This window comes from Pseudopodoces humilis, chromosome 32 (genome assembly GCF_049639895.1).
Source record: "Pseudopodoces humilis isolate 2021_Gansu_Grassland_sample_001 chromosome 32, ASM4963989v1, whole genome shotgun sequence".
Taxonomy (NCBI): Eukaryota; Metazoa; Chordata; class Aves; order Passeriformes; family Paridae; genus Pseudopodoces; species Pseudopodoces humilis.
In genome coordinates, this window is record NC_142231.1 from 174186 (window position 1) to 201503 (window position 27318).

The 27318-nt window shown below is 60.6% G+C and overlaps 2 protein-coding genes across 2 annotated transcripts in view; both read right to left on the reverse strand.

The window, feature by feature from the left end:
- LOC102109929 (cyclic AMP-dependent transcription factor ATF-7) overlaps positions 1 to 15655 on the reverse strand; it is a 40820-nt gene extending 25165 nt beyond the window's left edge. Inside the window, exons 1-2 of the mRNA XM_014261812.2 lie at positions 15544 to 15655; positions 6281 to 6339 (exon numbers count right to left, since the gene is read on the reverse strand). Coding sequence (XP_014117287.2) covers positions 6281 to 6328 — 48 coding nt within the window. The 5' untranslated portion in view covers positions 6329 to 6339; positions 15544 to 15655. The remainder of the gene's footprint in view (positions 1 to 6280; positions 6340 to 15543) is intronic.
- Positions 15656 to 16129: 474 nt separating this feature from the next.
- On the reverse strand, positions 16130 to 17593 carry ATP5MC2 (ATP synthase membrane subunit c locus 2). Its single transcript, XM_005533258.3, has 5 exons — positions 17497 to 17593; positions 16908 to 17002; positions 16713 to 16790; positions 16436 to 16596; positions 16130 to 16357 (listed from the first exon to the last, which is right to left on the reverse strand). The coding sequence occupies exons 2-5, from the start codon at positions 16944 to 16946 to the stop codon at positions 16243 to 16245; spliced, it is 393 nt and encodes a 130-aa protein (XP_005533315.1). The 5' UTR covers positions 16947 to 17002; positions 17497 to 17593; the 3' UTR covers positions 16130 to 16242.
- Positions 17594 to 27318: the final 9725 nt, after the last annotated feature.

A 27318-nucleotide genomic window follows, 5' to 3' on the forward strand; every position in this document is an offset into this window, starting at 1 on the left:
GGGGAGCGCAGGATCCCATTGACCCGGAACACAAACCCCACATCAACCAGAAACTGAACTCCTGAGAAAGCCGCTGCAGCCCGAGCAGCTCCGAGCCCGGCTCACGGGGCAGAGCAGGAACAGCAAACCCCGAGCGAAGCCCTGAGGGACAGCCACGGATCCGGGGCTGGGAACGCTGCTCCTGCCACCCTCGGGACACGGCCAGGAGCTCCCCAGGGCTGCTCCTGCACGGACTGCAGTGCTGGGGGGGACAGCTGCCAGTGCCACCCCAGGGACACCCGAGCGCCACCCCAGTGCCATCCTGCGGTCAGTGCCACCCCAGTGCCACCCCAGTGCCACCCCAGTGACATCCTGGGGACAGTGCCACCCCAGTGCCACCCCAGTGCCGCCCTGCCCGCGGCCAGGAGGAGCCGGGCACCCCTGGGAAGGGAGCAGGAGAAGCCTGAGCAGGGCTCTGCAGCAGAAAAGCCTTTCCTGCAAGGACACTGCGGCACGGAGCTTTCCACGGAGCTTCCAGGCTCATCCGGGCTCATCCCGGCTCATTCCCAGCTCATTCCGGCTCATCCCGGCTCATTCCCAGCTCATTCCGGCTCATTCCGGCTCATTCCCAGCTCATCCCGGGGTCCCCGGGAGAGCTGGGGCAGCGCTGGGAACACCAGGGCAGTCACCCCAGGCTCCCCATCCCCATCCCCTCCTGCAGGGAACGGCTCCGGGCTGGAACCGGGAGCGCTGTCCAGCCCCGCTCCAGCCCCGGCTCCAGCCCCGCTCCAGCCCCGCTCCAGCCCCGCTCCAGCCCCGGCTCCAGCCCCGGTTCCAGCCCCGCTCCAGCCCCGGCTCCAGCCCCGCTCCAGCCCCGCTCCAGCCCCGGCTCCAGCCCCGCTCCAGCCCCGCTCCAGCCCCGCTCCAGCCCCGGTTCCAGCCCCGCTCCAGCCCCGCTCCAGCCACAGACGCGCTCCCGCTGCAGAGCGGTTCCAACAACTGCCACGGAATCCCAGCCAGAGGAATGATAAAGATTTTAACTTACAGGAAATGCTGCTATTAAATAATATTTAAGTCTTAATTATATTTTAAACCGGCCATTTTAGAAAAAAAGAAGTTCTATTACGGTGCTTTTGTAGTTAAAGGTCTGTCAACATTTCCATTTTAAACCTTCATTTCTAGGGGGTTTATAATTTGGCCATAAAAATTCATTCTAGGCTGGAACTTGGCAAACAGGGGCTCAGCCTAGGAGCAATATTTTTTATTATCCAATTTGGTTTAAATTGGTTTGGCCGTTTTTAAGTTATAGGAGTGTAAAAAATAAACGTTTACTGGTTTCAGATGCCTTCTCGAGCTTATTATTATTCAAAATTAGCCTTCCCCCTCCCCACCTCCAAAAATACCTTCGGCGAGAGGTGGGGGAGAGCATCGGGCTCTGCTGACAACCCAGGAGTTACGGCTCAAATTAATTCCCTCCTTTTCCTGCCAAGAGCCCAGGAGCTCCTGGAGGCCGCCCCGATTCCAGCCCTGCGAGGCTGCAGCTCGTGCAGGGGCTGCAGTGGCCCTGGCTGCCGGCAGAACTCGCTGGAAAGCTGCACTGCTGGGAAAGCTGCACTGCTGGGAAAGCTGCATGGCTGGGAAAGCTGCATGGCTGGAAAGCTGCATTGCTGGGAAAGCTGCACTGCTGGGAAAGCTGCATTGCTGGAAAGCTGCATTGCTGGAAAGCAGGGATGCAGCTCTGGGAGATGCTCCTCGCCAGGGCTCCCCACAAAAAGCTGCTGCTGTGAAGGGGCCGCGGGCGGGCGGCTGCCATTCCCGAGCGCAGAACTCCGGAGTTCCCTGAGGTTTCTGGAGCAGCCTCAGAGCCAGCTGGGGCTGCAGGGACACGGCTCCGACCGTCCCCACGTGCCAAGGGCGGCTGAGGGGCAGCCAGGCCAGCACAGGGGCATTCCACCCCTGCTCCCCAGCTAAATTCCGTGTTTTCTGTGCAGGGAGGGGCAGCAGCAGCGCTCGGGAGGGGCTGTGGGGGGAGGGCTGGCACGGCTGGGGCACCTGCAGGGCTGGAGGTGGCACGGGAGCCGCTCCCTGGGACACCCAGCCCTGCGCTTGGCTCCTGGTGACACGGAGCACCCAGTGCCACGGCATCCTGGTCACCGTGGTGTCCTGGTCACTGTGGTGTCCTGGTCACCGTGGTGTCCTGGAGCTGAGACCAGCCCCACTGTGGTGTCCTGGTCACTGTGGTGTCCTGGTCACCGTGGTGTCCTGGTCACCGTGGTGTCCTGCTCACCTGGTCACTGTGTCCCCTCCTCCCTGCCCACTCCCGCTTCCCTCTGTTCCTGCCTTTTTCCTGCCCAGGAGCTGCTCCAGGAGCTGCCCCCAGGGCCAGGACAGCACTGGGGAACCCCTCCCTTGCTGGCCGTGGGGTGAAGCAGTGCCAGGAGCAGGCACGGCTCCGGTGCCACAGCTGGAAATGTCAGGGGGACACGGTGCCACCCCACAGCTGGAGCGGTGACAGCCAAGGGGAAAAGGCCCATTTTCCCCCCTCTGCACACCCTGTAAAGGGAATAATCCACATTGGTTTGGATTATACAAGCCCCAAAGCCCAGCTCAGCCAATGGCAGGAGCTCATCCATTACTGGGCAATAGAGATTTAAGGGATAATGGCCATGGCAGCAGAGTATACAAAGCAATAAACTGCTTTTGAGGTTGGTTAAATGCCAAGTGATGCTGAGGCCTCGACGCCATAAACATTATTTCTATTATATGACAAGATAAGAGGATACAATAAACCAGTGAGAAGAGGGGGGGAAAAAAAAAAAATCATTTTCTGGCCTCGTGAAAAGTTCTGGACTCGGCGTTTCCTGGACGCTGCACAAAGCAGCACCTCCGAGCAAGGGTTTAGGGGGAATAAATTGGTAAATTAAGGGGGGGTTTAAAAAGCAAACGATTGTCTGAGGAAATGGCCTGGATAACTGGAGCTCTGGAATTAGGGCCGGAGGGATGATTTGTGTGCCTTGTAAAAGGGAAACGCTGCGCAGGGAGGGAGGGCAGGGCTGGGGAAGTCGTGCTCCCTGTTAAACATATTCAGTACCACGGTCCTGCCGCTGGCTTGGGCAGCAGGAGCAGCCAAACCATTTCATTAACGAGGATATTCCTCCACAAGGATGCTCTGGAGAGCCTGGAGCAGCCCAGGGCTGGCATCTGCTGGGGCCTTGAGGGGGTTTGGGGCCGTTTTCCAAGGGGGAAGGTGGATCCAGACACGGAGAAACTTCCCTGTGGCTCCTGAAGCAGTAGCTGAAGCCCCCCCCCGGCTCTGGAGCTGTGCTACAGGTACCTTAATGAGCCAACGGAAGGTTTAATTCCCTAATTAACGAGGTGGAGCTGTCCCACTGCCTGTCCCAGCCCTGGAGCGCTGGAATTCGGAGCTTGGGAGGGTGATTAGCAGCACACACCACCCCGATCCATTTCACCAGGAAACCCTGGCTCCAGGCATCCCTCTCCGCTTTCCAGGGGCATTCCAGAGGCAGGGGCCTGCTCCAGCTCCCTGCTGCCCTTCCAGGGGCAGGAACAGCCCCGTTCCCTCGCTCGGAGCCGGACATTCAGCACCTGTCCCTGCGGGCAGGCTCCGGACGCTCGACCTTGGCCGGGATCTTTTACCGGCAGCATCCGCGGCACATTCCGGGTCAGCTGTGCCACCCCGGCCGGCTGCTGGCAGCTGGGAGCTGGGAGAATCCCAAAATACCCCCCCTGCAGCCCTGGCAACCCCAAACATGTTTACAGCCCTCTGCACGCCCCGGCCGCGCTGCTCGGCTATTCTGGGTGCCCTCCTCGCTGCCCTCAGCAGCTTCTCCTGCTGGAAACGGGGAAAAACGGAGGAAAAAGGGAGGAAAAACGGAGGAAAAAGGGAGGAAAAAGGGAGGAAAAAGGGAGGAAAAAGGGAGGAAAAAGGGAGGAAAAAGGGAGGAAAAAGGGAGGAAAAAGGGAGGAAAAAGGGTTTAAGGCATAAAAGATGGGGCTGGTGTCAGCTACAGAGGCAAGGAAGCAGCTGCTGGGGCAAAGAATTAAATGGGAAGCAAAAGAATTTGATTTTTGACCTTACACAAAAGGGGGAATCAGTGCTGGTTCCGCAGAGCTCAGCTTGGCTCTGCCATTCCTGCTCCTCCTCCCAACCCCAGGGAGCTGGAGGAGGCTGATCCTGAATTTCAGCGAGCAAAAAAGGGACTGGGCACCTTGGGGCACCTTGTCCCATATTTATCCTCCCTCCCCAGAGCTCCCAGCCGTGCCCATCCCAGGGATCCTCCGTGCTCATCCCAAGGATCCCGCTGTGCCCATCCCAAGGATCCTCCGTGTTCATCCCAGGGATCCTCCGTGCCCACCCCAGGGATCCTCTGTGCTCATCCCAAGGATCCCGCTGTGCTCCCTGGCCCTGCAAAGCTCAGCCCAGCCAGGACTGGCTCAGGACGGGGGCTGAGGGCTGAGCAGGGCTTGGCAAGGCTCCGTGCCAGGCTCAGGTGCAAAAACCCAGGGAGAACACCGGGATTTACACCGGGAGCTCTGGAGTGGGGTTTGATGGGATGCCCGGAATTCCACAGGGAGGATCCTCTGCCCTACAAACCAGGCTGGCCTGGAATTCAGCCCCGCTTCCCCCGCTGCCGGGGCTGCCCGTGCCTGGAAGCGCTTCCCGTGGAGCTGGGCTGGATCCTCACGTCCCAGCCCTGAAGGACGTTCTGGGAAAAGCGCGCACGAGGTCAGGCTGGATCCCCATGAATCATCCCGCTCGGAATTACCAGGATTCCAGCATTTCCATATTAACATGAAGAATTGTCGGAATTACCCATAAGCAGCAGGCTGGAACAGCGAGAGGAGGAAGCAGCCACCTTTATATGTCATTTGTGGGAGATTGTGGGAGATTAAATTTAAATACATTGTTGTTTGCCTTAATTGCTTGTTTGAAGCCGATTTTAAGGCCGTGTGATTGAAGGGCTCACACCATTAAGTGCTCAAACACAGCTAATACATTTTATAAATGGCCTGCACAATTTCACAGGCAGAGAAGTTTCAGATAAAAAGCAGCCTCCCAAAAAAAAAAAAAAAAAAGAAAGAAAGAAAAGAAAAAAGAAGAAAAGGTAAAAGGAGGAAGTTCACCTGCAAGGGGAGGAGGAAGGATCTGGGTGAGGCTCGTGCCACGATGCACAGAAAGCTGGGAAACCCTAAATACACATTTTTAAAGTCCCCAGGAGTTCCCAGGTGAGGGGTTGGACCCATTTGTGTGCTCCAAAAAGAAACAACAGCACGGATCCCGCAGAGGAGGCTCTCTGGGCATGCAGAGCTCAGTTCAGTTCAATCTGATTTAAAGCCCTACAGGAGGCAGGAAGGTGTTGAACAAACTGAGGAACTGGACACACACACAGGGTCCTTGGGATGGGTTATCATTCCCAAACCCATCCCAATCCCAGCTGGGGAAGCCAAGCACAGCCAGGAAGGCTCGGTGAGCACGTCCCCTGACATCTGACTCAGAGCCACAACTCCCAAAACAAGAAACTCGGAGTTCCCAGTGCTCCAGAACAGACAACCCCAAACCCTGCTGGGCTGGGCCCAGGCTGCACTTCCAGGGCAGCCCCAGCTTCCAGCAGATCCCACTAAATCAGCCCCAGCAGCAATTCCATGATCCCTCTGATCCTCCCAGTACCAAGTGCCAGGCTGGAGCCCCATTTTCCCTGGAAATGGAAGGAAAACGGGATGGGAAGGTGTGACTGGAGGAGGATGGGCCTCCTCCACCTCTCTCATCCTGGGAAACTCCGCAGCAGCTCCAGGGAGCAGAAATTCCCAATGGGCACAGAAAAAAGCCCATCCCAAAATAGCATTTTGGGGAACCATTTACCACAGCCCATCACCTGTCACATTCCCAGCTGCTCCAGAGGAGGAACTCGGGAGCCTCCTGGCCCTGGAGGGCTGAGGGTTTATCTCCGGGAGTGGAACGAGGGGAGGCCGGGGCAGCACAACCCCAGCCCGGGGGGTTCTGCTGTGAGCTGAGAGCTCAACCAGGACCAGAGCCCTGCAGATCCTGTGAGCTGAGAGCTCAACCAGGACCGGAGCCCTGCAGATCCTGTGAGCTGAGAGCTCAACCAGGACTGGAGCCCTGCAGATCCTGTGAGCTGAGAGCTCACAACTGGACCAGAGCCCTGCAGTCCCGGCTCTGCTTTCCTCCCGGGATCCCATGGAGTGCTCCGGCTCCGGGATAAACCGGCCCCAACCCCGTTAAACCCCGTTAAACCCCGTTAAACCCCAAAGCAGCTCGTACCTGTCCGCAGCCCGGGGCGCCGCACACGAAGGGCCGGTCATCACCCATCCTTCAGCAGCCTGCGGAGCAGAGAAGGGACAGAAATCCTTAAATGGCCCCAAAAATCCCCCAAGCACCAGCAGGAGCTGCCCCTCTGCTGGGACATCGTTCATCAGGAGATGGGAGTAACTGCAGCCGGGGTTTGGGATTTGGGAGGGGCTGGGTGGGGTTTTACAGCTGGAAGGGAACCTGGAAAGGTGTGGGAGCTTCCCGGGGTTTCACCATCACCCAGAGGAGCTCCTGGGGCTCGGTGTCACCTCCTGCAAGGTGGGGACCCCGCTCAGCCCTGCGGAGGGGCAGCAGCAAAACCCCCTCAGCGCGGCCCGATCCGCCCTCCCTCGGGATCAGGGAATATCCTGGGATCCACAGGGATCATCAAAGGCAGCCCTGGGCCAACCCAAGAATCCCCCCCATGCAAACAAACCAGCAGGGACAGTGGCAATCCACAGGAAAACAAAGTGCGAGCGAGCAGCCATCAAATAAATCCAAGGCCTCTCTCTGCACCGGTTATATTTTCAATGGGAGAGAACTAAAATTTGTCATTTAATTAATTAAGGGATTATAGGAGTGGTGCTCCGTTTTACAAGGCAATAATCGGGCTCCCCAGTGGGTAAACTACAAGGCTGATGGCAGGGGCAGTTTATCACGGATTACAGCCAAGGATAACAAAACACTCACTCCTATTATGCTACAAGTGAAGCTGTTCTCATTAATAAAAAATAAGAGTAAATAAAGAAAAACCCTCCCCCCCAGTCTCAAGCTCAAGAAATAACGGTTCCCTCCACCCACTGATATTTTTACAGCAGGATTTTAAAAAGCTGGAATAAAGCAAATGCTCTCTCCTCGGGAAGCTGCTGTGGGAACACACTCGGGGCTGCTCCAGGGGGCTTCCAGCACCTCCTGCTCCGAGCTGGGAGATGCTGGAATGCCAGGAAGGGAGCCAGGACTGGGGGGAGAAGGGTTTCGCACTTGCAGCCCTGAGGGTTGGTATTTTTAGGAACTGTGTGAGAAGGAGCTCCAAGAATGCAGCTGGGCAGGAGCGGCCCCTTCTGCTCCCCAGGAAAGGAATCAATGAGCTGCTTAAAATGAACAAATCTGGTGATTCTTCTGCTGCAGGAGGTGAATTCCCTGCCCTCAGCCACGGCAGCAAGACCCGAAGGCTGACAAGAGGGGAGCTGTGATCCCACAAAAACAGGAGGCAGAGATGCCCGGCGCTGGGCTGGGTCTGGATTTATGGAGCCGAACTCCAGGGACTGTGCACGCAGGAACGGGGATAAACGAACCTGGCACCGACAGGAATGGGGGAACAAAGGCACCCAAACATCAGGGATGGCCCCAGAAATCCCCAGAAGTGACACAGGAGGCAGCGGAGCAGGGCACAGCAGCAGCTCTGGACAGCGGGAAGGGCAAATCCTGCCCAAGCCTCGAGGTGACAACAAAACTCTGGATGGGGACACAGCCAGGACACCCCAAACTGGGAACTTGGGGATCCCAAATGCTGCCCCAGTGCTGCTGAGGGCATGGGGATCCCCTCCATCCCGAGGCACCCGATCCCACTGGTTCCTCCCCTCCTGACCCACACAAGTCACCTGGGCTGGCTGGAAGTGACACCCAGAGCGTGTCCAGCCCCCTCAGAGCCCCCTCCCTGCGGGCCCTGCTCCAGAGCCAGAGCTGAGCACTTGCTGTGGTTCCAGACTCCCACGGGATCTCCTGATCCCTCTGGATCCCCTTCCCACCTTCAGCTGCAGCAGCTTTAACTCCTTCCCAAAGCAGCAGCTTCTCTGAAATCAAAGTCTGAGTTTTACAGACCCACAAGAGCTGCCCAGGATCCAAGGAAAACCAGAACATTCCCTTTCCCTGCTGCCCCCCGGAGCCCCTGTTCACGCTGGGCTGAGCCGGCTTCTCCCCCCCATCTCCCAAATTCCCGCTCCTTTCCCGCGGAATGCTGCCAGCCCAGCTGCTGCTGTCCCCACGGTGCCTCGGCCCATAAACCCCGAGTGGTCCCAAGCCATGTTCCCGGAGCCATCAACAGCAGCAGAGCCCGTTATCCCGGGCCAGACATTCCAGGGGGGAATGCTGCAGTCCCTGGGAAGGAATCAGCCCCGTTCCACGCTCGAGGCCAGCGATCACAGCGCAGCCTTCCCGAACGGGCTGTCCCCCGCTGGCACCTCCTGGCAGCCGGCCCAGAGCTCTGCCTGCAAACACCCTGGGAGGAAGGGGCAGCACAAGGGTGACGTTTCCAAAGCCCCCTTGGCACTTCTGGAGCTTTTCCTCCAAGGTGCTCCACGCGTGCCTGGCCTGAGCCACAGGAGGTGATGTGTGGGACACGGGAAGGGTCACAGGCTCTGGGCTGCCCCCCCAGCCCGGCCTGCCCTCACACGTTTTGGGATCGGGCTTTGTGCTGGGGAAGCTCCCACGGGGCTGTCCCAGATGGGATAGAGGAGAGCTGAGGCTGAAGCATCTCAAGACAGGATTTGGGAATCTGAGTCTCTTCTGGAAGAAACTCCCTGGACCTCAGCTCTGGATGCTGGGGATAGGGCTGGGCTGGAAAACACTCTAAAAATAAGGTTCTATTGTTGTCCTGGCACGTGAGTCGTGTGGCAGGAATGCTGGTGCCCCACTGCATCTGGGCACTGCAGGGCGGGCGGGAATGGTACCAGGAATGGCACTGGGAACACACCGGGAATGGCACCGGGAATGGCACCGGGAACACACCGGGAATGGCACCGGGAATGCACCAGGAATGGCACCGGGAATGGCACCGGGAATGGCACTGGGAATGGCACCGGGAACACACCGGGAATGCACCAGAAATGGCACTGGGAATGGCACCGGGAACACACCGGGAATGGCACCGGGAATGCACCAGAAATGGCACCGGGAATGGCACCGGGAACGCACCGGGAATGGCACCGGGAATGGCACCGGGAATGCACCAGGAATGGCACCGGGAATGCACCAGGAATGGCACCGGGAATGCACCAGGAATGGCACCGGGAATGGCACCGGGAATGGTCACGCACACCCCAGATGGGATGAGTGCTCAGACACAATCCCCGCTGCCCTCAGGCCTGCAGGAACAAGCCCAAGCAAAGGTGCAGCTGAAGGTGAGGTGCCTGTGCCAGGAGGCAGCACCAAAACCCTGCCAGGCCATTAAATGGGGCACAGAGTCCTGGAGGAGGGGGAGGATCCAGGCAGGAAAACCACGGCACCTGGCTGGCAGCAGGAGCACAGGCAGAAATGGGGTTTTATCCACAAATTGCCCCAAAAAAGCACGCAGCCTTCATCCCAGCCTGGGTTCCAGTGTGCCAGCTTGTTCCCTCCTCCTCCTCCTCACTGCCCTCCACGTCCAGCTCAGTGCACAAGCGAGGCAGGAGTTAAACTCGGGATGAGCCTGAGCTCCGTGGGATTAATTCTCAGAGCCCAAGGAGTGGCCAGGCCACCCCAGCTCCGTCTGGGTGACTCTGCTGAGCCCCGGGAGCCGCGCCAGGAGCGGCTCCAGCAACCCCAGCCCAGCACAAACAAACCCATTCAAACACAGGCGCTGCTCCAGGCACCGGCCCAGCCCCGAGCGCGGGCAGGGGGAGAGCAGAGAAAGCCACAATAAACGAGATTATTATGGATGGCTGCAGATCTGGGCTGGAGAAGCCTCTGGCTCCCAGGAGAATACACAAACCCCTGGCAGCCGGTGGCAGTGCCAACCCCAGCGCACTCCAGGAGAGGGGAGGCAGCCCCCACTGCCATCTCCAGCCCAGGAGGAAGCAGCAGGCTCTGCCCCCAGGCTCTGCTGAACAGCCCGAGATTTCCCACTGAAAATGCGAGGAAGGAAGCAGAGTGCTGAGGCTGGGCCAGGAAAGGCTCCTTGTTTTGCTGAGGGCAGTCCTGGCCAGCCCCGAGCTTCCTGAGCCTCGGGAGGAACGTTCGGCACACTCGGGACGGGCTGGGGGCAGCAGGGTCACCCAGACAGCGCAGGGACAGAGCCCTGTCCTGGCCAGGCTGGCTGTGCCCTCCCTGTGCCAGCCTGGGGATGGCTGGCAGCACCGTGATCCATCCTCAGATGAGGCAACAACAGCAGCTCAAGCCCTCCAAGAGCCAGCTTGGCCCCGCGCTCCCACCGCTGCCTGGTCTCAGGGCGAAGCTGGAGACACCGGGCACGGAGCTGCTCCTGCCCCTCGGGGTGCCCGGAGCTCTCCCTGCCTCTCCCAGCTGGGATCCACCCATGGAAATTGCGAAAGACTTTCAGTTTTGCAGGGAGAGGCCCCCTTGGGCCCAAACTCCGACTTTCAAGTTATTTTGGGGTGTGAGGGAAGGAGGGAGGGTGTTTGCTTTGTAACCAAAAAGCTGCGAGAGCTGAAAATTGTCCTGTGGGAAAGGAGGCCAAGAGCCTGGGCTGTAAAAGCTGCTTTGGAGGCACAACAGCCTCACGCTTCGTGGGCTTGGTAAAGCAAAGCAAACCCAACTGTATAAACTGGAATATTGGCAGGGAATTCGCTGGAAACAAATCCCCCCCAGCCACAGAGTGTTTAACGAGTCGTTTACAGAGAAACCTCAGCCAAGTCCAAGCATTTCCCTCGGGGCTGGGCCTTTCTGGGAGTTCAGGGAGAGGATCCTCACCAAGCCAGGACCTCATCGCCTCGGGGGTGTCGGAGATGTGCAAAACCCTCATTTCTCGCTTGGAAGTGCCTTAAAACAGCCTTGGAGCGGCACCATTCCTGTTAGAACCTCACATCTGGCCCGAAAGTGACTCCAAGTGACTCCCAAAGCCCTCCCAGGGCAGATGGACTGCAGAGAAATTCCAAAAAGGGTTTGGGAAAAGGGTCAAACCTGTTGGGAAGGGACACAGAGACCTCACAGGGTCACTGCAGCGCCCTGACCTCGGCCACAGCACCTGGACAGGGAATTTGGGAGCTCCCACAAAACACAGCAGCGAGTTCGGGCATCGCTCCGTGGCACTCGGTGGCTCCAGGAAGGTCGGAGCAGCCTTCAAGAGCTCCAGCTGCCCCAAGGGCACGACCTGTGCCTGCCCCCAGGAAAAAGCAAACCCAAACTGCCCCCAGGAGCTGCAGGAAAAGGCTCTCCCTCCTCCTCCCAGCCTCCCCCAGCAGCAATTCCAGAGGCAGAGGCCGCCAGGCTCCGCAGGATCCGGGGTGGCCTCTGTGCCAGCATCAGGGTGATCCATCTCGGGCTGTGCCGGAGATCTACGGCGGCACGGGGAAATAATTCAGCTTTACGGGAGGAAGGAAAGGCCTCGGAGAGCCACCGCTCCTCACCCAGCCCGGGTAATTACAAGGAAGCCACGACGGCCTCGGAGAGCGCAGTATTTTACCTCGGAAATGCCTGAGTGACCCAGAAGCTGGAGTCCCATTTCCTGAAATTATTTCACCACTTCAGAGCCCTTGTTTCAATGAAAGCTGCTGCAAACGAGGCATGAGAGCCCCGAGCTGAGCTGGAACATATTTCCCCTGCCAATGTGCGTGGATGCTTTGAAGGGAAGAGCAAAGTCAGGGCTGCGAGGAGCGGGAGAGCCTGGGAGGCAAAGGAGAACCTACGGATAAAACCCTGTTCGTGAATCCAAACAACGGAGCCAGGGCAGGACGGGGAGGCCCCGCACTGCTCTCCCCATAAAATAAAAATACTCTGTCCCACCTGTTACCATTCCATCCCGCCCGGGCACCTCCCTTTACTCAGCTCTCGGAGCCTCGCGCGCTTTGGCGGCGCCGTTGTTTGATGCACGAGCCTAAAAACCCAAGAGCAGCCAGAAATATTCCAGGAGAAGGTTTGCAGAGAAACCCCAGGTGCTGCAGTGTGGTTTAAGTGGACAGAATTTGGGTTAAACTTGGCCAGGACCTGGGTGAGGCCAGAACTTTCCGGGTCTGGGCCAAGCAGATTTGAAGAAGCGGAGAGTGGAAAGCAGGACCCGGAGATCCACCGAGGATTCCAAGCAGGAACCCAGACAAAAGCTGGGAATGCTGTGCTGGGAGAGCTGACTGAACCCAGTTTCAGTCTCTCCACTTCTCACACACCTCCAGCCCAAAGAGAAACCACCTCTGGTTCCTCAGGGAAGCCGCTGGGTGACCCCACCCTTCTCACCCCAATCCCACAAATCCCTTAAAGCCAAAACTGTGAATTCCAAGGTCGACTGGAATGGGGAGAAAATAATTGATGAATTCCAGGAAGCAACAGGTCCCCAGTGCTGAAGGCCTCTCACCAAAAGGTTCTTTTCTGGCAGCGTTCCATCCCTGGCTGCAGCACAGCTCGGTGCTGAACGAGGGAGGAAGAGCAGTTTGGGAAACCTGGCCTCGATTCCCAGTGCCAGGAACAGGAATAGAAAAAAAAAGGAGGAAAAAAAGAAGGAGGAAAAAAGATAAAATAATAAAATAAAGAAGGCAAAGAAAAAGAAGGCCCCAAGAAAGTCCGAAGGATAAATAAATCCAAACAGAGGCAGGGCAGCATCACGTGGGATGCAGCAGAAAAGGAGTCCAAAGCCAAATCCAAACCAGAGCTCCTTCCCCGCCACACAAAACCAGCCCGTGGGCACGGAGCCTGCTCCAGGGAGCTCTTCCAAGCACAGCTTCAGCACGGAGCAGCTCCCAGCCCTCCCTGCCTCGTCCCTGGGATGCTGAGAGCAGCTCCAAGGAGCGGGGAGGGAGGACTCCCTTCCTCGGGATGGACAGTAAAGGTCAGCCGGACCCCACCCCACAGCCCCGGCTGTCCCCCAGCCCCGCTGCTGCTTCCTCTCTCCAACTTCCTCATTTTCCAAAGCCAGGGGGATTCCCATCCCAAATCCCCCTTTAATCCATGCTCTGGCTGGGCTCAGAGGGATTTTGGAAGAAATGGGAATAGAGACACGGATGAGAAGCTGGAATTGGTTTTGCCGTGTCCTTCCACGCTTCCCAGCTGTCCCAGGGACCTTTCAGAGCTGCCCCGAGCAGGGAGGGCTCCTGCACCTGCCCAGGTGGGGCCAGCACCTCCGTGTGCACCTGCAGCTCAACCCCAACAACCCCCGGCACCACTGGGACCTGCTGGGAAGCGCTGGACAACACTGGGGAATAAGGAACCTCGAGAAAGCAGAAATAAAACAGAAATCCACGGCAGAGACGAGCCCTGGGCACAGCAGGGCCAAATCAGAGCGAAAGAGGAATCTCCAGAGGGAGGTTTAACACATTCCCAAAGTTTGTGTGAAGCCTTTTCCTGCTCCAAGCAGAGGGAAGGAGAGCCCGGATCTCAGGGCTGTGCTGCAAACCCCGTCCACCCCGAGCTGCTTGGTGCCACAGGGATGCCGGCAGCTTGGGAGGGACACGGGAGAACACACAAATCCCGGGAAAAGACTGAAATTCCTGCACGTGGAGCGGTGAGGAGGGTGGACACAACCCCTGGGGGCTCGCCAGGGAAGTGCTCAGTGTCCCACAGCTCAGGACCACCAAGGGCTGGCACGCAAAACCAGGAATTTTCCCCTCAGAAAAGGGCTGGTTTCAGGTTCCCAAAGCAGACAGGCCTATGGGAAACCAACTCCCAACTCAAATCCCAACCAGCTCAAAGGACCAGGATCAAAACCCTTTCCTGAGAGGTGTTCCACAACCTCCCCAGACCAGGCGGGATCGAAGCCGGCGCAGGGCTCACCCCAGTCCTGCCGCAGGAGCTGGGTGTGAGCCGACCCTCCCCGAGAGGGGATGTCCATCCTCTGACAGGGAATGTCCACCCTCCGACAGGGAATGTCCGCCCTCCCAGACAGGGGATGTCCATCCTCTGACAGGGAATGTCCATCCTCTGACAGGGAGTGTCCATCCTCTGACGGGAACCTGGCGGCTCTGCCCACCTGCCTCCCCCATCTCCAAACACTGCAGTTATTCTCCGTCCCTGCTGAGAAAAGCCCCCAGCCAAGCAGGAATTGCCGCTGGATTCTGATCCAGAGCTGCTTGAGGGACAGTTACTGGTGGAGCCAAGAACTGGAGAACCCCTCTGGATCATCCCCAGGGGAACAAAGTCCCAAGAGGCAGAATAAGACATGAATAACCTGGAAGGGTGTCCTTAGAGGGACCTGGATGGGGAAGGAGACGGCACCTCCACAGGGACAACAGTGGGACTGGGAAAAGCAGCAGAATGTGGGAAGAGTGGCAAATAAAGGGGCAGGAGGAATGAGACGGGGAGACCTGAGCACGAACAAGGAGTTTGTGTGCTCACACCTGAGCCAGGTAATCCCTTCCCTCAGCAGGGCTGGGGGGTCCTGGAGCAGGAACAGCTCCGAGGCGGATCAGTGGGATCACCAGTGCCAGGAAAGGTGAGCAGGTACAGGTGAAACCTCCCCACTTCCACCAGCTCACAGTCAGACCTCAATTCCCGGTGGGAATTAGCCCCTGACTTGAGACCAAACTCCTTCAACTCCAGTTCCTGATGTGTGCACCTTCCTGCTGCTCCCTTCACCCAGGGCCAGGGCAGTTACACACCCCCAGCTCCCCAAACGCAGCCCAGGGGCTCCTGCAGCCCCGGGACCCCCAGCTCTGAGGTCCCGTACCTGCCAGCCCACATCTCCTCAGGGCACTGAGGGGTGTCCCGCACCCCCAAATTCCCCCTCATCATCCAAAGCCTCACCCGAGCCCCTCAGGGTCCCTCCTGCCTCTCCAGGGTTCACCCCAGAATCCTTCTCCCTTTAAATCCCCGCACATCTGCAAACCCCCACGGTCACTGCCCCCTGTCCGCACCCCTCATATCCCCCAAGAGCCCCCACCCTTAAGCTCCCTGCAGACCCCCCAGTCCCGCTGACTGTCCCCAAAATTCCGGGGCTCCCCCCGGGCGCTCCCAGCCCCATTCCGGGGATCCCCCTGTATCTCCCCCAGCCCCATTCCGGGGTTCCCCTCAGCCCTGAGCCCCCCCAGTCCCATTCCGGGCCCCCCCCCCGGCCCCCCGCCCTCCCCCAGGCGCCGCGCGGGCCCCTCGCACCCCCACGGCCCCGCACCGGGGGCGGGGCTTGGCCAAAGAGCGGCGCCCCCTCGCCCGCCATTGGCCGCCGCGCCCGCCGCTCAGGGGCTGCGCGCGATGCGATTGGTCCGAGCGCGCTGTCACTCAGCGCGGGGCCGAGGCGGGCGGAGCCGCTGCCTCACGAAAACTCAGGGAGAGTTGTGGGGGGAGGGGCCGGCCGGGGCTCCCGGCCCCGCCGGAGCTGCCCCGCGGCCACCGCGGAACCTCTCGGGGCGGCCGCGCTCCCGCCGTGCCCGAGCCGCCGTTACCTGAGGGAGCCGGGCCGGGTCCTCACGCTGGCGCCGCTCGCGCTGGGGCTCCCGCGGCCCCCCCCCGCCCCGCGCGCGAGGCTCTCGCGAGACCCGCGGGGAGGGAACGGCGAGGCGGCCAATGAGATGTACTGGGGGCGGGGCCTCGGCAGCGAAGGGGCGTGCGCGTCACGCCCAGTGGGCGTGGTTAGACACAGACCCCGCCCACGAGTCCCCGCGCGCTGCGGGGACCGCTACACGAGAGGAGTGGGAACACACCTGGGACACCCCGGGACACTCCGGGATACACTTGGGACACACCCCGGGACACACCTGGGACATCCCCGGGACCCCCAGGGCACCACGAGATACGGACATGCCATCCCCGCAGCCCCTCCCGGCTGAGGTGTCCCGCAGGGATGGATGCAGGTGACAGCCCAGGTGCTCTTGGGCATCAGTGTTCCCTCGGGGACATGACCGAGAGTGGCAGCCAGGCTCAGCCCAGAGGGGACACCGCCACCTCCCCGGGGTGACCCTGTGGGGACAGATCCAGCTGCAGAGAGGTGACACTGGCCGAGGCCACCAAGGAGACACGAGGAGCTCAGACTGTCACAAAACCGTCTTTATTCCCTGCCCCCGGTATTCCCGGCTGGGCACGGGGCCACCGGCCCCAGGCACAGCTCCGTCACTGTCACCGCCGCTGTCACCGCCGCCCGCTCCTCACATGGCGAAGAGGATGAGGAAGGCCACCATGAGGCAGAAGAGTCCCATGGCCTCAGAGAGGGCGAAGCCCAGGATGGCGTAGGAGAAGAGCTGCTGCTTGAGCGAGGGGTTCCTGTGGGGAGCAGGGCTGGGTCAGGGGGCACGGCCACCCCTGTCCCCCCCAGAGCCCCCCTGTCCCCCCTGCCCTGACCTGGCGTAGCCGATGATGAGGCTCCCAAACACGGTGCCGATGCCGGCCCCAGAGCCGGCCACCCCCACGGTGGCAGCGCCGGCACCGATGAACTTGGCGGCCGTGTCGATGTCCCGCTGGGCAGCGCTCGTCCGCAGGGCCCGGGCGGCTCCCGGCCACACCTGGAGGACAGTTTGGGGGGCAGGTGGGGTTGAGCTCACCCCGGCCCCTCCTGGGCCTCAGTTTCCCCTGCGGGGGGGCACTGCCCAGCACGCTGACCCCCACCCAGGTGCGTTACCTGCTCCGGCCGGGCCTCGGGGCTGCTCAGCGCTGCGGCCGACAGGGGCTGGCCCAGCACCCGCGAGCTCCTCCACACCTGCAGGGCACACAGCGAGCTCACCTGGGGGACACACGTCACCCCAGCCCTGTGTCCTCACAGGTCACAGCTCACCCCAGCCCTGTCCCACTGCAGGGTCACGCTGTCACTACTCACAAGCGCAGGAGTGGAGACGAACTTTGCACAGGTGAACATGGCGAGGACGGAGGGACACGTGCAGGACACGGCCGAGGGACACACGCGGGACACGGCTGGAGGGACAGGGGCAGGAAGGGCTGAGGCGCGGGGTGTCCGGCCCCACGGCTGGCCCCGGCTCGGGGGGGGCACACGGGGACATGGGGACACACGGGAGGGGCAGGACGTGTCGCTGCCGGCAGGGCACCGTGGTGGCACTTTGGGGTCAGGGATGGAGGAGCCGCTGCAAAGCGTGAGGGTGTCACAGGCAGGGCCGAGACGGGCCCTGGGGGTCTCGGGCACGGCCTGGGGATCCCCAGCCCTGACAGGGGACGTGGGGACTGGGCCGGGAACCCCAAGAGGCCGCGTGAGGGAACGTCCCCCCCAAACCGGGTCCTGAGGGGGCGGCACCGGCCGTGTCCCCCGCCACAGCGCGGGGGCTCCGCTCGCCTCCGGTCCCGAAGGGCTCTGTCCTCCCCCGGGGCTCTCAGTGTCCCCCGGGCTCTGTACTCCCCCGGGCTCTGTCCCCCCGGGCTCTGTCCGGTCCCCCCGGGCTCTGTCCCCCTCTCACCGGGCTCCGCCGGGCAGGTCGCGGCCGCTCCGTGTGCGCAGGCGCGTCCGGAAGCGCGGCCGGGGAGGCGGCGAGGCGCCCCCTACCGAGCGGGAGGATCGGGAGAGGCGGAGGGCGGAGACCGGGGCGGGGCTTTAGGCGGGGCTTTAGGCGGGGCTTTAGGCGGGGCTTTAGGCGGGGCTTTAGGCGGAGCTTTGGGCGGAGCTTTGGGCGGAGCTTTGGGCGGGGCGAAACCCCGCGCGCCCTCTGGCGGGAAAAAGCGGGGGCGCAGCTCCGCGCGCCTGGGGCGAGCACGTGAGCGCGCACGCGAGTGTGAGTGTGCGCATGTGTGTCCCCACTGTGTCCCCACTGTGTCCCCGGGGGGCCATTGTCACCCCCCTGTACATTGTCACCCCCCGGTACACTGTCACCCCCCCGGTACATTGTCACCCCCCCGGTACATTGTCACCCACCCCCCGGTACATTGTCACCCCCCCGGTACACTGTCACCCCCCGGTACATTGTCACCCCCCGGTACATTGTCACCCACCCCCCGGTACATTGTCACCCCCCCGGTACACTGTCACCCCCCGGTACATTGTCACCCCCCGGTACATTGTCACCCCCCGGTACACTGTCACCCCCCCGTACATTGGCACCCCCCTGTACATTGTCACCCCCCGGTACACTGTCACCCCCCGGTACATTGTCACCCCCCGGTACATTGTCACCCCCCGGTACACTGTCAACCCCCCGTACCCTGTCACCCCCCGGTACATTGTCACCCCCCGGTACACTGTCACCCCCCAGGTCCCGTGTCACCCCCCGGGTCCCGTGTCCCCCCCCGGCCGCGGCTTTCTGGGCAGCGCTGCTGCTGCGGGAGCCGTCTCGGCCGTTAATTAAATCATAGCGATAATTAACTGCCATTAGCGGGAAATCAATAATGAGGAGCCGGGACTGGGGGGGCTCCGGCAGAGGGGGGGAGCCCCCAAACCACGGGGGGGCCGCGCCCCTCCCCAGCCCGCACCCGTCCGCCCGAGCCTTCCATCCCCCCGAACCTCAGCCCCGAATCCCCCCAAGCCCCCCCGCAGCCCCTCCCTCCCGCTCCCCCCCTTTCCCCTCTCCCTTTCCCATCTTTTTTCCCTCTTTTTCCCATTTTATTGTTTTATTCCCCGCTCCGGCCGCGGCTCCGCTCGCTGCCCTGAACGTTCGGATGAAAATCCAGCTCCGCGTTTGGGGGGGCCCGGGGGGCTTGGGGGGCTCCTGAGGGGATGGGGGGGCCCGGGATGGGGTTATGGGGGGCGGGGGGGCTGCCCCATCCATCCCGGTCCAGATCCAGGTCCCAATCCCGGTCTGGATCCCAATCCCGATTCCAGTCCCGGCCCAGGACAGGAGGGGACAGGGATGGGGACAAGGGGACCCCCCGGCAGCCCCCGAGCCCCCCCAACCCCCGTCTCCAGTCTGGAGCGGCCGCTCCCCCCCCGCGCTGGCCCCGCGTGGCCACCACGGGCCCGAGGGGACCCCCGGGAGCTCGGGGCGCCCCGCGGGTGTCGCGGCCCCCCGGGACGGGCCGTAAATCGCGGCCGGAGGGGACACGGAGCGCCAGGCGACATGATTCAACCGGGGATGGCGTCACGGGAGCCGGGAGCGCCGGGAGGGGAGGGGGCTCGGGGGGCTCGGGGGGCTCGGGGGGATTTATCCGGGGGGAAAGGGGAGGGGCAGCAGCACCGAGCTGTGAAAATGGAGAGAAACGGCCCCAAAAAGGCGGCAGCGGCCCCTGGGGTGGGGGTTCCGACCCCTGGGGTGGGGGATCTCTCCCCCCAGGATTTGGGGTCTCTCCCCCCAGGATTTGGGGATTTCTCCCCCCAGGATTTGGGGATTTCTCCCCCCAGGAACGGGGTCTGTGCCGCCGGTTTTTGGCTCAGCTCCGGCCCCCTCAGCGGGGGATTTTCTCTTCCCGTTGGTTTTTTGGGTTTTTTTTTCCCTTTATTTATTTTTTTTTTACACGCTCTTTTATGACAAACTTTACTTTACGTTTGACATTTAAAAGCTGATCAGATCTTCCCTCCAGGACAGGGGAAATGGAGATATTTATTGGGGTCTGGCGGCGCTGGAGGAGCCGGGAGATTTACTCCAACAGCGCCGCGGGATTGCGGCTCCTCCTGGACAGCGATTTTTGGGAATTCTGGGCCTGTCCTGGTCCCCCCAGGAGGGACAAAAGCCGGGCTGATCCCACCAGGATTTTCCAGCGGCAGGTGCGAGGCTGAGCCGCCCCCGCCGCCCTCTGCGGAGGTTTTGGGGCTGGAAATGAGATTTTCGGGGGTTTGGGTCACCCTGCAGCTCCTCGCCGGGGTTTGGGGACACAGCCGCGCTCGGGGCTCGCAGCTGTGACAATCTCTGGGCTTTGGGGACAAAGACAGAGCCGGGCTGGTGACCCGGAGCTGGGGACAGGTCCTGGGACAAGGGACAGCGACTCGGACGTGGGGGGGGACCCGGGGACAGCGTCAGAGCTGGGGCGGGGTCTGGGACCGGGGGAGGGACCGTCCTGCAGATGGGGACAGTCCCTGGGGACAGGGATGGGGACAGACAGGGGACAGGACTCGGCGCTCCCCCCTCCCTGCACTGCGACGGGAAATTCAAATCCCGCAGCGGCGAGCAGGGAAACACGAAGAAAATGGGAATAAAACCCGGGAGCGAGGCAGGAACGGGGGTGGGGGGACAGCGGGAAAGGTCACCCGCTCCTGCGGGGACAATTCCCGACCCCCAAATCCACTCCCGTCTCTTCCAGTGCCACCCCAGTGCCCCCTAGTCCATTCCCAATGCCCCCCAGTGCCCCCCAGTGCCACACCGCTCCTCTCCTCTGTCTCCCAGTGCCCCCCCAGCCGATCCCAGTGTGTCCCCGCTCTCTCCCAGGGGACTGGGAGGGACCTGGGGCCTCTGGGAGGGACTGGGGGACACTGGGGGGACACTGGGGGGGCACCCCCAGTGCCCCCCAAATCCCCCCAGTGCCCCCCAAACCCCCCAGTGCCCCCCAACCCCCCCAGTGCCCCCCGCGGGCTCGGGGCTGTCCCCAGGTGTCGCCGCTGTCCCCGGCAGCCCCCGGAGCTGGAGCCGCAGCCCCGGGAAGGTTTCCATGGCAACGGGAGGGAAAAAAAACTTTAAAAATATTTAAAAAAAAAACCAGCAAAAAGCAAAGCGGCGGCGGGGCTGGAGCGGGGCTCGGGGAGCCTTTGTGAGCGAGCAGAAACCCCAAAGTGAGGGACAGCAGGAGGAAGAGGAGGAGGAGCGGGGTTATTTAGGGTGGGGATGGGGGCACTGAGAGGCCAAGGGGGACAGGAGGCGGCCCAGGGAGGAAGGGCATTGCCCAAGGAGGCAGAAACCCCTTTTTTTCCCCTTTTCCCCCCCTTTTTTTCTCTCTTCTTCCCCCCTTTCTCCCCTTCCCCCCCCTTTTTTCCTCTTTTCCTCCCTTCCTAAAAAACCCCCACCCCAAACCCGAAAAATCCACCCCAAAATCCCAACAATCCCCCCCAAAATCCCAACAATCCCCCCCAAAATCCCAACAATCCCCCCCAAAATCCCAACAATCCCCCCCAAAATCCCAGCCACCCCCGACACCGCGATTTCTCTCATCCTTTCCCCATTCCCGGGCGGAGGAGGTGAAGCCGCCGCCGAGCTTGGCCCTGGCCCTCCAATCCATCATTTTTATTTCCTGTTGTAACTGACAAATTGTTCCCTATTTTATATCGGATCCCTCCAGGCGAAGGGGGCTGCGGGATGCGATTTCTTCCTCGTTTTTTCCCTTTTTTTTTTCCCCTTTTTATATTTTTTTCTTTTCGGTATAACCTAGGAAAGGAAAAAAAAAAAAAAAAGGAGAAGGAGAAAAAAAAAAAAAAAGTCATAAAACGCAACAATAAAATAAAAAATCGGAGCTGAACCAACCCAAAAGCAGCGCCGGTAATGAGCACCGCAGAGAGGCTCCATAAACCCGAGCAGGGCTGCGGGGACGGCGAGGAAAAAACCACCCCAAAAACCCCTTTATTGCCTCAAAACCGCCAGGGGGAAATTCTGCCTCCCCCAGCCCCCAGCGGCAGGTGCAGACACCCCCAAAAAATCCCATTTATTCCACCGTAAACTGGGGCTGGAGAAAGGAAAAACAAATTTAAAAAAATTAAAATAAAAATCTGATTTTTTTTTTTTCTTTCCTCCGTTTTTCCCATGCAAAGCCTGGATTCTTCTCCTCAAAAACCCCTTTTCCAGCGGGATTTTAATTGTCTTTGAAAAGGTCAGGAAATGTTCCTTCCCTCAGGTTTCATCCCGCTTTATTTATCCCTCCCGGGAGGAGCCGGCGCTGGCTGCTGGAAATCCGCTGCCTTGGGGGGAAAAAATCCATAAAATTCAGAATAAATGATGGGGAAAAAATCCCATTTTCTCCCCTTTTCCTCCCGCTCTGACACCCCCAGCAGCTCCCGCGCTGCTCCATCTTCTTTTGCCCCAAATCCCCGGGTTTTGCCCCATTTTGTGGGGTTTTCTGCCCCTCAGTTAATTGGGGGAGGGGTAATTAAAGCACAAACCCAGCCCAGCGCTTCCGGCCCCTGGATCCAGGGATATTCCCAAAATCCCTGGGAATTGCCCCTTTTTGAGCCCCTTTTGGGGTCATTCCCAACGCGGGCTCGGCCGCTGCTCACCGGGTGCCCTTTTGGGGCAAATTCACCGTTTTTGGGGCAAATTCACCCCTTTTTGGGGCAAATTTACCTTTCCCCAGGAGCAGCCCACAGATCTCCCAGGTTTTCTGGGATTTTCTGGGATTTTCGGCCCTTCCCTGTCTGTAAATCTCCCGGGCCTCAGGTGGATCAATCCCGGCGGATCCTGCGGGAAATTGGGGAAATTCGGGAATAATGAGGCGGGAAGCGTCGTTATCCCGCCGGGGCTGGGAAAAGGGGACTGGCAGCGGAGGTTTTGGGGCCAAAAAAGCAATGAAAGGTGAAATGTGGATGTGAGGGTCCCGTACTGGAGGGGAAACGGCCCCAAAAGGCGCCGTTTTCATCCGATTAAATGGGATTTGATTCCCTTTCCCAGCTCGGGATTTGATTCCCTTTCCCCGGGTTCGGCCTCTCCCCAAAACGGGAGAAAAATATAAAAAAAAATAAAATCTGGGGTGGTTTTGAGGCAAAACCGCCCCAAATCCCGCTCGGCTCGCATCGCCGCCCGTTTTGGGTGGAGAAAGGGCGAGAACGGGAGCGGGGGAGGGAGGAAGAGAAATTAAAAAGATGGAAATCACCCAGCCGGGCTCGGTGCTGACAGCGTGGAAATCAAAAATAAAAAGGAAAGGGAGCAGGGAAAAAAATCCCAACTAATTATGTTTTATTTGCTGATCCGGAGGAAAACGAGCGGCGGCGGCCGGGGGGAGCGGGGGGAGCGGGGTTGGGATTTTCGGGGGGGTTGGGGTCCCCAGGAGGGATTCGGGGTGGGGTTGGGTCTGTCTGGGGGGGTTTGGGGTCCCCAGGAGGGATTCGGGGTGGGGTTGGGTCTGTCTGGGGGGGTTTGGGGTCCCCAGGAGGGATTTTGGGGGGGTTTGGTTCCACCTGGGCGGGTTCGGCCTCTCCCGGGGCGATTTTGGGCTCCCTGCGAGTCCCGGCCCATTCCCGGGTCCCTGGAGCTCCTTCCCGGGGTTGGGAATCCGGGAATGGCACCAGGGGATTTGGGGTCCTCTCCTGGGATTCCCGGATTTCCCTCCCGGGTTTGAACCGCAGGAAATTCCCGAAAACTCCTCTGGCACCGCGGGAGCGTTCCCGGGTTTTGGCGTGGGGGAACATCCCAGGACGGGCTGGAATCCCACATTCCCAAATGGCGCATTCCCAACTCCCCGGGGGATCCTTGGCTTTGTTCCTGCGCCCCCGGGCATTCCCAAAGCCCGGGGAGCTTGGGATTGGTCTGGGAAGAGAGGCCGGGATGGGTTTGGGGGGCACAAAGGGGTTTTGGGGGCCACAAAGGGGTTTTGGGAGTTCGGGTCCCGGGGCCGGGTCAGGATCGACCGAGCCTCAACAGAAACGGTCGCGCTTCCTCCAAATCGTCCTGAACGGGGAAAATCTGGGGTGAAAGAGCCTCAAATCGGGGCCCGTCCGGTTTTTGGGGCGCTCAGGGTCAGCCCCAGGCCCTGCTGCCCCCCCGGGATCCAGCGGCAACCCCAGAGCAGCCCCGAGCCAAACCCCAAATGACCCTGAGGAATCCCAAACAATCCCCACAAAAAAAAATAATTCTTGTTTTGTTTGGGGTTTTGTTTATTTCTTTCTCTCCTTTCTCGCTCTTTCGAGCCAAGAAAAGCAGCAATAAATTAAAGAAAAAAAAAGAGGAAAAACAAAACCACCCCCAAAATAATCCCAAAAAATTCCCTTTTGTGCCTCCCGGCGGGACCGCGGGGGCTCGGCCGCGTGGCGAGAGCCGTAAATCACCGGGAACCGGGGAGAACCGAACCGGAACCGAACCGGGGCCAAACCAAACCCGGGAGAACCCGACCGGAGCCAAACCAAACCCGGTAAAACCCAACCGGAGCCGGCCCGGTTCGGGGGCAGCGCTGAGAGACCGGAACGGAACCAGGAGCGGGAATTGGGCCGGGAAGGGTTCGGGAGGACCCCGAGGAGCCGCAGCTGCTACGCGCGGAGCGGGCGCTAGATGGGGAAATGGCAACGGCGGAGCCGCAATTCCAGCCCCGTTCCAGGAGCAATTCCAGCCGCAATTCCAGCCGCAATTCCAGCTCCAATTCCAGCCCCGTTCCAGCCGCAATTCCAGCCCCATTCCAGGCGCAATTCCAGCCGGGAACGCGGCCCGAGAACCCCCCGGGAGCCGCCGCAGGCTCCGGGAGCCGCAATAAAAGGGCAATAAAAGGGAGCGGGGCCGCTCCCGGATCCCTGGAGAGGGAATTCCGGCTGGAAACGCTCCGGAGCCCGCGGGGAGAGCGGCCCGGGGGGCGGGAGGGAAACGGGGACAGGGAGAGATCCAGGGATGTCCCACCGGGAGAGATCCAGGGATGTCCCACCGGGAGAGGGGGCGGGGAGACGTCGCTGATCAGGATTAATGACAGGATCGATGATAAAGATCAATAACAAGGATCAGTGATGAGGATCTCTGATAAGGATCAGTCGCTGATAAGGATCAATAACAAGGATCGATCACCGATAACGATCGCTGATAAGGACGGAGGCCCGGGAGAGCCCCCCGGGGCTGTTTCTCGCAGTTTTTTGTCCGCGGTTCTCGCCCGGAGCCGCAAATCCCAAAAAAAAGGGAAAAACCTGGGAGTTTGCGCGGATCAAAGCGGCCCCGTCCGGCCGCCCTCGCGCCGGGCAATTAGCGCGGATAATTTGATATTTGGGCTCCCATTTCACCTCGTTTCGCAAGGGCTGACGCGGGCGCGTTTAATTGCGAGCGCGTGAGCGCAAATTGGCGGCGCTGGCGGCCCCCGGCCCGGGCGGACCCGAACGGAGCCGATTTGGGCTCAGTCCCGGGGGAATCGGGCCGGGGCAGATCCCGGGAAAAAAGGGAAAAGTCCCGGCTGAGGAGGAGGAGGAGGCTGCGATGGGCTCCGGGCTCCTGCGGCTCCTCGTCCTTTTCCTCTGCTGAATCCCTGGAACTCCGGAGGTTCGGGATCATTCCTTGATCCAGGCCTCCAGCTTGGAGCATTTTGGGCGACGCCACAAAAAAAGAAAACAAAAAGGGTGTGAAAACCCCATTTTCCACCCTTTGTTTCCCCATTTTCTTCCTTCTAAAACAAGCAGAGACGCCCCTTTAAAAGCACCGAAAAAAATTTTAAAAATAGTAAAACAAAAAATCCCCAATTCCTCATCCCTCCGGCTGCTCTGCCAGAATCCCTCAAAATAAAAAAAAAAACAAAAAACAAACCCGGGCCTGGTTTCCAAAGCTCCCATTGATGGGAGCTGGAGCGGGGCCAGGCTCGGCTGTTCTTGGCTGGAAGCGCAGAAATCTGGGGCAAAATCCGCCGCTTTGGGTTCCCCGCTGGCCCGGGAGGCGGCGAGGGGAGGAAGCCCCGAGGCCGTAACTCCTCGGGAAAGGGATATTTTGGGAAGCTTTGCGGCGCTGGAATGCGGCTCCTGGCGGGGCTGACAAGGAGGAATTATGTCCGGACAGAAAATGAGGTTTTTTTAACTCCCCCCCTGCCCAGGGGCTGGGTCCCGATGTTTGTTTTGGGAGGAAAACCGCCGGGCCCCTTCCCCCCTCTGCGGCTCCGGGGACCCTCCAGGTGTCCCCAAACCCCCCCAGCCCCACTTCCAGCCCCACATCCCTTCCCTGCCCCGGGCACCCCTCGGACGGAGCTTTCCCACCCTTCATCCCCTTCCTGCGAATTCCTCCTCTTTACATCACAAAAGCAGCCCCGGAGAGGGAAAAATCCGGGTTTTTTTTCCCTTAAAAACCCAAATCTTGGCGCTGCCGCCCCCGGCCCGAGCAGCCCACCCGAACTGGGGGGACTGGGATGGGGAGGAGCCTCCAGGAGGCGCCTTTGGGGGATTTTGTGGGGCCGTGGCTTTGGGGGTCGCGGGTTTTTCCCTCCCCTCCACATTTAAAGGCGGGTTTGGGTCCTGGGGCGGGGCTGGGGGCGGGTTTTCCCTGGAGTTATCCCTGGGAAGGGGAGAGAGGGGGAGGGAAAAGGAGGAAAAAAATCCCATGAGGCGAAAGCGAGCGAGGAGCAAATTGTGGAAAAATCTGCAGAGCTCGGCCTGCACCCACAGCCCCTTCCAGCGGCTCCTCCCGCTTTTCCGCAGGGAAAATTCCCCTCCCTGGAAGGGAATCCCGACCCCTCGGGGTCCAGGCCGGCCCCTGGAGGCAGCGGGATCCTCATCCCGTCACGGATTTGGGGCCGGCTCCGCTCCATCCCCGGGTCATTCGGGAATTGGGGATGGGAGGAGGAGCCCGGGGCCTCCTCAGGCTCATCCCAGGCCGGAATCGGGGCTGGAGGCTCAGAAATTCCCGAGTTTTGGTCCATCCGGGCCGCCCCTTCCCGAGGTTCCCCCCACGGGATTTTGGGACGAGTGGCCGGAATTGCGCCCGGGGCCAGGCCGGGACCATCCCAGGAATTGTTTTGGATCCGGGAGCTCAGAGTTGCGGCTCGGATCCTCTCCCGGGCTGTTTTCCCGGACTGAATCCCGGGGAACTGGGGATCGTTTATGGATCATTCCCGGCGCTTCCCGGGCCGGGAGGATCGCGGGGATCCCGGCCCGAGGCCGCTCCCAGCCCGAGTCATTCCCATTTCCCTTCCGAGCCAGGGGAAAACGCTCCCAAGGCGGGATTTTCCAAGGATTCTTCTCAAAACCCCAAGGCCCAGCCCGGGGGACATTTCCAGGAGTGGAAAAGGCTCCGGATCCGGGCTGGGCCTGGAGGGGTTTGGGATTTCAGGGAACGTGAGGGGCGGTCCCGCAGAGCCGGGCTGGGATCGAGGCAGAGCCGAGGGGGAGTTTTGGGGTCGGGGATGGGGCCGAGGGGGAGTTTTGGGGTCGGGGATGGGGCCGAGGCCCTTCCTGAAGTTTTCCATCCCGAGCGGGGCCCTCGGGGACGAGGAGCGGCAGCTCCAAAGCTCTGCCCGGCACAGCCCTGGCTTTAAACCCGGCCTAAACGCCCTGCAGGAGGAGCTGAGCCCTTCCCAGTCCCGAGGAGCCTCCGGAGAATTTCCCTCCGCGCCAAGGGCGTGGGTGGAGAGCGAAACAAAGCAGATTTCTAAGCGCTGTCATTATCCTGCCATAAATCCCGGCTGCTGCTGCCGGAGCTCCTGCTCAGCCCCGATCCCTCGGGAACGGATCCAGGAGCTGCACTTCGGGAACGCTTCCCTCCCGCCGCGGA